The sequence below is a fragment of the Abramis brama genome (assembly GCF_963993115.1).
Source record: "Abramis brama genome assembly, chromosome: 20".
NCBI classification, from domain to species: Eukaryota; Metazoa; Chordata; class Actinopteri; order Cypriniformes; family Leuciscidae; genus Abramis; species Abramis brama.
In genome coordinates, this window is record NC_139982.1 from 31,475,959 (window position 1) to 31,487,006 (window position 11,048).

At 36.8% G+C, this 11,048-nt stretch overlaps 1 protein-coding gene across 1 annotated transcript in view; it reads right to left on the reverse strand.

Moving 5' to 3' along the window:
- Positions 1–10,378, reverse strand: part of coro2bb (coronin, actin binding protein, 2Bb) — a 16,174-nt gene extending 5,796 nt beyond the window's left edge. Inside the window, exons 1-8 of the mRNA XM_084095954.1 lie at positions 10,232–10,378; positions 7,478–7,678; positions 5,330–5,446; positions 3,248–3,397; positions 2,254–2,418; positions 1,310–1,426; positions 1,098–1,202; positions 188–284 (exon numbers count right to left, since the gene is read on the reverse strand). Coding sequence (XP_083952080.1) covers positions 188–284; positions 1,098–1,202; positions 1,310–1,426; positions 2,254–2,418; positions 3,248–3,397; positions 5,330–5,446; positions 7,478–7,678; positions 10,232–10,246 — 967 coding nt within the window. The 5' untranslated portion in view covers positions 10,247–10,378. The remainder of the gene's footprint in view (positions 1–187; positions 285–1,097; positions 1,203–1,309; positions 1,427–2,253; positions 2,419–3,247; positions 3,398–5,329; positions 5,447–7,477; positions 7,679–10,231) is intronic.
- Between the last annotated feature and the right edge of the window lie 670 nt (positions 10,379–11,048).

The following is an 11,048-nucleotide window of genomic DNA, read 5'->3' on the forward strand; positions in this document are numbered from 1 at the left end:
AATTCTGACTTTATATCTCGCAATTCTGACTTTATATCTCGCAATTCTGACTTTATATCACGCAATTCTGACTTTATCAGAATCATGATCTTTATTTGAAACAAAAAAACAAAAAAATTCTCGATGTAACCCGAACGGTGCCGCTCTCTGAGCCTCCTGTCCTGCGTCTGGTGATGCAGAAACTCACCGAGACCCTTCTGAGGAGCCGGAGACCTGAACTCCATCAGCAACTGCAGGAACGGCTTCTCAGGACTGACCTCATAATACCGGATGTTTCCGTCACCCTGTGGACACCAGGCCATCTCCACAGTCAGATTACACATGCAGTTCTTGCACCTCAGTGTATTGTAGTACATTATTAAACAGTATGCAATATATTCAGTGTATAGGGTTGGGAATAGGAATTGAATACTTGAGGTCAGGAACCGGATACTTAAAATTTTAAATTTGATTCCTCTCATCGATTCCTTTGTGTGCATTTTAATGTGATTTTAAATGTGATTTCAAGCGCGAGACGACTCGCGCACTGTTTTCTGTTCTGCGCACATGAGTAACAGTATATTGTGCAGCTCTTAAAGTGTCATGATCCTGTTTTATCCTGGTCGTTCACACATCAGAATTGGAAAAAGTCTAAAAAAATGGGCGTGTAAACTGTGGAAAAGTGGGAATGTAGAGGGTGGGAAAAGGGGAGACAACAACCAATAAAACACAGACCTGCAACACACTCATTATATAGACACATGAATATTAAGGGTTAAAAATCCAACACTATATAACAAACTGCCTAAAGGAGGGAGAAACGCGGATGTTTTTTTTACCTTATTGGAATCGAAATTACAGCATCGATAAGAATCGGTATCGTTAAAATTCAAACGATGCCCAACCCATCAGTTTATTTGATTATTTATCAAAATCCTGCTTAATTGGGACATAACTTGTCCCTGTCCCGTTAAACACTTTCAGGCACCGTTAGGCACTTTATGTCCACTTTTCGAAAATGTTCTTAATTTTTATGCACAATAAAACCCTTAGTTTGTGTAAATAGCTTCTGCACAAAAAAATTGTTTAAAAACAATATTTGCACTTGGCTCGCTCACCTTCCCAGCCAGATAGATCATGTGTGTGTCGGGATCATAGAACGGGAAGAGGACACCCGACAGCCCATCGATCTCTTCCTCCATGACGGGTGCAGACAGGTCCTCCTACATATTTAAACAAATGTCCTCCAGATTAATCTGTTGACTTATTCTAATCGTCCTAGAGACATAGAGGACGATGTCTGGAAGGCTGTCAACCAGTTAGACCCTACCTGATCCCATAATGCAATCTGTCTGGTGTTCCACCTGGAGACGCCCGTGGTGAGGACACGCTTCAGATTACCCAGAAACACCACGCGGTTCACTCTCGTGTTCTTACAGTCTGCTTCCTGTTTGGATGTACAAATTATATATATCTAAGCAAACAGGTTTCGGTTAAAATATAATGTAGAGTTCAAATTTAAGATTTAAAATAAATATAATTTTATCAATTTATTAGTAAATTTTTTTAATTTGGCTAGTTTTGTATTTTATTTTAAAAAAATTGTGCTCTTTAAAATGCATAAAAATAAAATCAAAATGCTTGTGTTTTTATTTGTTCCATTTCTTTTATTGTATTTTCTGTTTACTTGAATAATAACCTGAAGCAGTGTTTGATTAATTGGGAAATATTCTAATATTCTAATAAAAAGTCATAATAGTAATATTTTATACTATAATATAGCATTAATATTTATAATATTTCAATATTAAATAAGCCAGTTCAATTCTAAAATAAAATTATAAAAAATTATAAAATTACAAAACATTCTATAAAATATAAATATATATATAAATATATAGAAAAATAGATTTTTTCTTTATTTAAATGAAAATATAGATACTGTATATTTTTTATATTTATTGTAAAACCATTAATATGTATGATAATTCAGCGACACCAAATCAGAACAATGCAAACATAACATTTATTTTCGACAAAATATATTTAATTAAACAAAAATTTTCATTTAAATATAATGTACAGTTGAAATATAATTTAAAAATAAAATATAAATATATTTTTTATTTGTTTAAATTATATATATATATATATATATATATATTATAATTTAAATAATAATAAAAAAATATTTTACATACATATAATTTGGCTAGTTTAATATATATAATTTATTAACATTAGCTTGTGCTGGTATATGACATCTGCACTCACCTGAAGAACTTTCCCTGAACGTGGATCAATAATCCGCAGTTTTTTATCCTTACAGCTGGTGGCCAGTAAACTTCCATCAGTGTTGAAGGACATACAGAGGACAACATCTGGATGGCTGTCAATCATCTTCACAGCCACGCCCTCTTCCAGATTCCAAATCAGAATCTGTTACGTCAACAACAAAAATATCACTATTGTTGAGTCGTTCAGTTCTCTGCGGGTTAGTTCCGGTTGTCTTGGTCAGTGTTGGGGAAAGTTACTTTGAAAAGTAATGCATTACAATATTGCGTTACTCCCTTAAAAAGTAACTAATTGCGTTACTTAGTTACTTTTCAAGGAAAGTAATGCGTTATGTTAATGTTGCGTTACTTTTTTCACGTGGGCTGGGCTTGTTTTTGTTTTTTTGGGGTAAATGTAAAGGCCCTCCTTTCACACCAAAATTGAAATAATAAGCCTGAGGCTGAAGGAAGTGCATATTCACGGCTGTACAGTAAAGGGCGCAACTCAAACAACACTTTCAACTTTCAACACTTACTTCACAAATAAAAACTAAAAATATAAAGTCATTTTTAGTAGTCAATATAAAGTACATTGGTCATTAAAGTGAGATTAACTGCATAAAAATATTTGTTTTATTTAACATTTAATTATTGGAGGTTTGCATAGTCTGATTTAGCATATAACTCATTTTGAGGAATATTGAATCTTTTTTGTGCAAGTGAGATGAGTACATGCATGCTCACATTTAGTCTAGAACTACAATAAACATCATGTTCACACACAACGCCTCTGCACTTATGATTTTTCTCAACATTGGGACGAGAGCTGTCAGTCAATAAATGGGAAAAAAAGTAACTTGCGTTACTTATTTGAAAAAGTAACTCAATGCAATTACTTAAGTAATGCATTACTTTACTAGTTACTTGGAAAAGTAATCTGATTACGTAACTCAAGTTACTTGTAATGCGTTTCCCGCAACACTGGTCTCGGTCACCTTGCAGTCGTATCCGGCGCTGAGCAGGATCCCGCTACAGGAGGGGTGCCACTCAATAAGCCCCGCCCTCCGGCTGTGGCCAATCAGGATCATCAGAGCTTCGGTCATGTTCCTCCTCAGACCGCCCTCAGGAATCTGCCAGATCCTCACCTGAGGTTCAAAAGCCAAGGCAAAGTTTACTTCAGTATTATTAGATATTATTAGATGCCAGATGAGAAGTTTATCTATATATCCTCTTTAAATTCATTTGTATAACTGTATCATGTATCTCTTTTAATTCCTTTTATAACTGTTTTAATTTTCCTTGCTTTTATTTTGTGATTATTTTAATTCCTTTCTGTGTAAAGCACTTTGAATTGCCATAGTGTATGAAATGTGCTATATAAATAAACTTGCCTTGCCTGTTATACAGTGAGGAAAATAAGTATTTGAACACCCTGCTATTTTGCAAGTTCTCCCACTTAGAAATCATGGAGGGGTCTGAAATTGTCATCGTAGGTGCATGTCCACTGTGAGAGACATAATCTAAAAAAAAAAATCCAGACATCACAATGTATGATTTTTTAACTATTTATTTGTATGATACAGCTGCAAATAAGTATTTGAACACCTGAGAAAATCAATGTTAATATTTGGTACAGTAGCCTTTGTTTGCAATTACAGAGGTCAAACGTTTCCTGTAGTTTTTCACCAGGTTTGCACACACTGCAGGAGGGATTTTGGCCCACTCCTCCACACAGATCTTCTCTAGATCAGTCAGGTTTCTGGGCTGTCGCTGAGAAACACGGAGTTTGAGCTCCCTCCAAAGATTCTCTATTGGGTTTAGGTCTGGAGACTGGCTAGGCCACGCCAGAACCTTGATATGCTTCTTACAGAGCCACTCCTTGGTTATCCTGGCTGTGTGCTTCGGGTCATTGTCATGTTGGAAGACCCAGCCTCGACCCATCTTCAATGCTCTAACTGAGGGAAGGAGGTTGTTCCCCAAAATCTCGCAATACATGGCCCCGGTCATCCTCTCCTTAATACAGTGCAGTCGCCCTGTCCCATGTGCAGAAAAACACCCCCAAAGCATGATGCTACCACCCCCATGCTTCACAGTAGGGATGGTGTTCTTGGGATGGTACTCATCATTCTTCTTCCTCCAAACACATTTGGTGGAATTATGACCAAAAAGTTCTATTTTGGTCTCATCTGACCACATGACTTTCTCCCATGACTCCTCTGGATCATCCAAATGGTCATTGGCAAACTTAAGACGGGCCTTGACATGTGCTGGTTTAAGCAGGGGAACCTTCCGTGCCATGCATGATTTCAAACCATGACGTCTTAGTGTATTACCAACAGTAACCTTGGAAACGGTGGTCCCAGCTCTTTTCAGGTCATTGACCAGCTCCTCCCGTGTAGTTCTGGGCTGATTTCTCACCTTTCTTAGGATCATTGAGACCCCACGAGGTGAGATCTTGCATGGAGCCCCAGTCCGAGGGAGATTGACAGTCATGTTTAGCTTCTTCCATTTTCTAATGATTGCTCCAACAGTGGACCTTTTTTCACCAAGCTGCTTGGCAATTTCCCCATAGCCCTTTCCAGCCTTGTGGAGGTGTACAATTTTGTCTCTAGTGTCTTTGGACAGCTCTTTGGTCTTGGCCATGTTAGTAGTTGGATTCTTACTGATTATATGGGGTGGACAGGTGTCTTTATGCAGCTAACGACCTCAAACAGGTGCATCTAATTTAGGATAATAAATGGAGTGGAGGTGGACATTTTAAAGGCAGACTAACAGGTCTTTGAGGGTCAGAATTCTAGCTGATAGACAGGTGTTCAAATACTTATTTGCAGCTGTATCATACAAATAAATAGTTAAAAAATCATATATTGTGATTTCTGGATTTTTTTTTAGATTATGTCTCTCACAGTGGACATGCACCTACGATGACAATTTCAGACCCCTCCATGATTTCCAAGTGGGAGAACTTGCAAAATAGCAGGGTGTTCAAATACTTATTTTCCTCACTGTATGTGTCCCTGGTCAAGGCTGCATTGGCATCATTATTTATCAGCATGATTAAGCGGGTTATTTCTCACCGTGCAGTCCTCAGAGCTGGACGCGATGATGTTGTCCATGAACGGACTCCACTTGATGTCCATCACGCTGCCCTGGTGGCCACACACCTTTGGGTGATGAGGGTCTATTCGCCCTGGCTGAGAGAAAATGAGCTCATATTTAGACCGGGGCAAGTTGTCACACAGAAAAGGTATGAGAATTTTGAGTCAAACATTTTCTCTAGCTGTGGTTTTGTATGTTGGTGACAGTTAAGGCCTAGTTGGCTTAAATTAGAATATGTCTTTGTGAATTTTATCGTCCAAAAACTCAATATCATCATATGGAATTTTTATCTGTTGGGTAAAAAGTGAACATAAAACAACACTTGGCCTACATTAAGACAAGAGTCACTCAAAAACAGTCGGGGCAAGTTGTCACATACGTTTTAATTGCTGTAAATTTAGACATTATTATTAATTACTTTCTTTTGATCAAAACAATGGTGTGATTTATTTTTGCATGCTATGTTTTTCTTTTTTCTATATTTCAAGGAGTATTTTTTTGCTTTTGTTTTATGGATTACTTTGGTCAGAAACTCATTAATTGGCCATAACATATTTTAAATACACATATGCTGCACAAGATGGCTTGATATTTCATATTTACAAATAAATTATATATATATATACCCCCTTCTTAAAATTATACACTAGTAACAACTTGCCGCGATTTTATTTACATTATGTAAATACTTGTAACTCTAAATTAAAATTGACTTGGCTGCAGTTCTTATTTCTACCAGAATGTGGCGCTACAAACAAACTGTCCATTGTGGTTGTACAGAAATCTGAGCAGCCACACTACCAAAATAAAAGCATTTAATTCACTACACCGTCTTTAGTTCCATAAAACACAGTTCTGATATGATTTTTGTTTCAGTAGAGTTTGTGTATGCTTGAGGACTGAACTAACTAGTATCAGAACTCTAACAGAGGACTGACTGTGTGTCTGTACCAGTCACATGTGTCTCCATCTCTCACTCCCTGCCTGACATTGATATCAATACATCCTCCAAACGCTGAACACACGTGTCTGAACACACACGCTTATGGATCACTACTGTCTCTCTAGTGGCATTTGCACATGATCTCTGGTTAAACAACATTACTGTGATGGTACTAAGATCAAAACCTTGGCACAGTAATGCTTTAATTGGCTGGATGGTTAAACTAGTTTTAGCATGTACAGTTATGCTAAACGAGTCTGTTTTAGTATATAAAACATATGGGTCAAACTAGTTAGTTTTAGTATGCCCAGTATGATTATGCTTCACTTGGTTGGTCAAACTAGTTAGTTTTAGTATGTACAGTATGATTATGCTTCCCTTGGTTGGTTAAACTAGTTAGTTTTAGTATGCACAGTATGATTATGCTTCCTTTGGTTGGTTAAACTATTTAGTTTTAGTATGCACAGTATGATTATGCTTCCCTTGGTTGGTTAAACTAGTTAGTTTTAGTATGCACAGTATGATTATGCTTCCTTTGGTTGGTTAAACTAGTTAGTTTTAGTATACACAGTATGATTATGCTTCACTTGGTTGGTCAAACTAGTTAGTTTTAGTATACACAGTATGATTATGCTTCCTTTGGTTGGTCAAACTAGTTAGTTTTAGTATACACAGTATGATTATGCTTCACTTGGTTGGTCAAACTAGTTAGTTTTAGTATACACAGTATGATTATGCTTCCCTTGGTTGGTTAAACTAGTTAGTTTTAGTATGTCCAGTACGATTATGCTTCAGTTGATTGGTTAAACTAGTTAGTTTTAGTATGCACAGTATGATTATGCTTCACTTGGTTGGTCAAACTAGTTAGTTTTAGTATACACAGTATGATTATGCTTCCCTTGGTTGGTTAAACTAGTTAGTTTTAGTATGTCCAGTACGATTATGCTTCAGTTGATTGGTTAAACTAGTTAGTTTTAGTATGCACAGTATGATTATGCTTCACTTGGTTGGTCAAACTAGTTAGTTTTAGTATGTACAGTATGATTATGCTTCCCTTGGTTGGTTAAACTAGTTAGTTTTAGTATGCACAGTATGATTATGCTTCACTTGGTTGGTTAAACTAGTTAGTTTTAGTATGCACTTTAGTATGCACAGCTTCAGGTGGTCGATCAGTTAACTCTACCTTATGATGTGGGATAACGATGAACGCTCCTCCTCCTGCGCTCTCTGTGACCACGGCGAGGAATTTGGGGTTAACGGCACAGAAGTGGTTGTCATGGACGCTGTGAGTGATGGGAATTCCCTCGTAACACTGCTCCCGGCTTCCCACTTTCCCATAAACATGCCGGAACTTTGAATTTCTGTACGTGGATTGCCATGACATCTATAGAAGACGAACACAGCGAGAAACTAATCACACTAGAGACACAGACTAAACCAGCAGCGTTGATAATATACATCACACACACACACACACACACACACATATATGTGTGTGTAGATATATATACATATGCAGTCAAACCTAAATTTTTTCAGACACCTTAAACATTTCTCACATTATCACAGTTTATTCGCTATAGTTTCTAAAATGGTGATAAAATATGAGCAGAACTCAGTTGATATTTGACTGGTTTTGTCCGTCCTTCTGTTAGACTGTCTCACACATGAATTATGTTGAATATCTGTCAGCTGTTAAATTTAACTACACAATTAGATAATACCAGTTTAGCTCAACCAGTGACCAAGCAATGCTTCATTGTGTTCAGTCTGTGTGTAAAAAGAGCATTAGCAATTAAAGAAAACACACTTCAGCAAAACATGATCAGCTCAAAGTGTCTGAATCATTTATGGCCCCAAATTTTTTATGAATTTTTGGGTGTAATATGTGACAGTTTATTCTGCTTTCCTCACTTACATAAATGAACTATAGTGTCCTGCACACACTAGTAAAAAAATTATATCTGGTGTCTGAATAATTTTTGGTTTGACTGTGTGTGTGTATGTACATATACATGTATTATCCCATATATATTATGATATAGTATAATAATGATCTGCACCAATTCTGATCACACACAGACATTTAATATTCAAACAATCTATTTATAGTGACACACTTTTCACATTGATTAATCCGAGAGAATTGTTATTCCACCATGATGAGTATTCATCTGAATAGTTCTGGCATGTTTCTGTTTTCCATGACTCTGTGTGAGGTTTATAACACGCGTCCCACATGTTCAGACGTCACCAATCACACAGAGAGCGAGAACATGACCTATTTTCTCTCTCTCTCTCTCTCTCTCTCTCTCTCTCTCTCTCTCTCTCTCTCTCTCTCTCTCTCTCTCTCTCTCTCTCTCTCTCTCTCTCTCTCTCTCTCTCTCTCTCTCTCTCTCTCTCTCTCTCTCTCTCTCTCTCTCTCTCTCTCTCTCTCTCTCTCTCTCTCTCTCTCTGATCTAGCGGTGACGTTGTGTTCGCGCGGACGGCAGAGATTGTGTAACTCGATTTAATGAGTTGGAGGATTTGCTGGAGAAAGATGTGCAGCTCATAATCTTCTTCAAGCGTTTGCACCCTGTACAGTGGATGAAAAGAAACGCTTTTACTGTCATTTATTGTCAGAAATCAGAACTTTAACTACTTCACATGTATGTTAAAATGCAAAATATACGTGAAGTGACTGATCCTGATCCTCTCATCCTGTGGTTTGTGTTTTAGTGAGTTGCGTTTCATTGTTTGCTATTGTTTCAGCTCAATTCCTGCTTTGCCCTTGTGTGTTTCCTTCTTTTGCTCTCAAACACACACACACACACACACACACACACACACACACACACACACACTCACTCAGACTCGAACCGAATCTTCAGGGATTCAGACACAATGGGGATCCATCCGCAGCTTCTGCTCGAGACCGGAAGAGGATTATATTAATATCTTCATATGAAGACAACACGAGCACCGCTGAATGCACCATTAACCATCGCGACTGAACTCAAGTGTGTGATTGTGATTGAAACTAGAGCTCTAGAAATGGTTGTGTGTTTCCTGCGAGATTCACACATTCCCTGTTTGTTTTTATTGGATAATCAGTTTTTTAAAGATACACTGGAAAAGACACTTTTTAATCAGTAATTTTGTCTCATTTACTAGTAAAATTTCTTTTAAACAAGATGCATTTTACTTTACAAAATGTTAAGAATTTATTTTTTATTATTTTTACCACATTGGTAAATTACTTTTACTTGTTTTAAGCAATAATATAACACTAATGAGCGAGTTCTGTGCTTAAAACGAGAGAAACAGTTTGGCACACAGTAAAGGTGATTGCTGGTTTAACTTAAGAAAGTGAGTTACCTGGTTGCATTTAATTTTTGAGTTAATTAGAAATTTGAGTTAATAAAATGAAGGAGATTGGTTTAATCAACAGAAACTCAAAATATTATGTTATACATTACCACATTAACTGGTAAGTTATACTGAGCCACATTAATTATCTAAATTGATTTGAGAAAAGGAAAAAAGTTTAATATTTTTTACTACGAAACAACACAAAAAAAGATTTTGCATTTACACAAAATAAAGTCAAATATTTTAAGCTTTCTTCAATATTTCTCTTAGATATATAGAATTTGCCAAAATAGATAATAATTTAGTTGGTGATATTGTGCAGTATATATATAGCTAGTTGTATGTTTAAAAAATATACAATATCTAAAATATTCTTCCACTTATGCTAGTATCTATATATAAATGTGTGTATATCTATTAACATACTGTATGTGTGTGTGTGTATATATATATACACAGTATATTCCCATAACTGGGAAAAATCTTCTTTTTTTTAATTAATTTCCATGAGACCCCGTCAGCCGTATTAGTTCCTGACTGATTATATCCGGCATCTTCATCCAAACTCTGGTGTCAGTCGTCTTACCTTAACTTTGGTCATGAAGATCTGCTCTTTTGGTCCCAGAATGCTCTTCTGCTGCTGATCTAATGAAGGATGAAGACAGAGAGAGTAAACGACACACGACACACATCTGCTGCTGTGATTGAAACACACACACACACACACACACACACACACACACATCATGCTGGAAACACGACTCCTCCCTCCTGCATCTCTCTCTCTCTCTCTCTCTCTCTCTCTCTCTCTCTCTCTCTCTCTCTCTCTCTCTCTCTCTCTCTCTCTCACACACACACACACACACACACTCTCTCTCTCTCTCTGTGTGTGTGTCTCTCTCTCTCTCTCTTTCTCTCTCTCTCTTTCTCTGTCTCTCTCTCTCTCTCTCTCTCTCTCTCTCTCTCTCTCTCTTTCTCTCTCTCTCTCTCTCTCTCTCTCTCTCTCTGGTGATTATATAACACACGCCGTGTCTGACTGTCAGCTCTGATGAATCTGCTTGTTCAGTTCACAGGTGAATCTCGCAAAAACTTCATTCTAAAGTCCAAATGTTGATGTTTTTTCATGACAGTACAATGTAAAATGCAGAGTTAAATATGTGTAGAACCGAATGATCATGAAAGTCCTGCATGTAAAGGCCACATGTTGTGCATTATAATAGAATTCATGTCAGTGAAGGTCCAGTCCAGTTAAACTGAACTCAATCAGATCGTACTTCATTTGGGAAAGATTCACATCACATACTGAGTTCATCATTCAGCTTCATAATAATAATAATAATAGTAGTTTTAATTTTCATACTCAGACAGTATAATGTTCTCATGTATGTACTTTTGGACTGAAT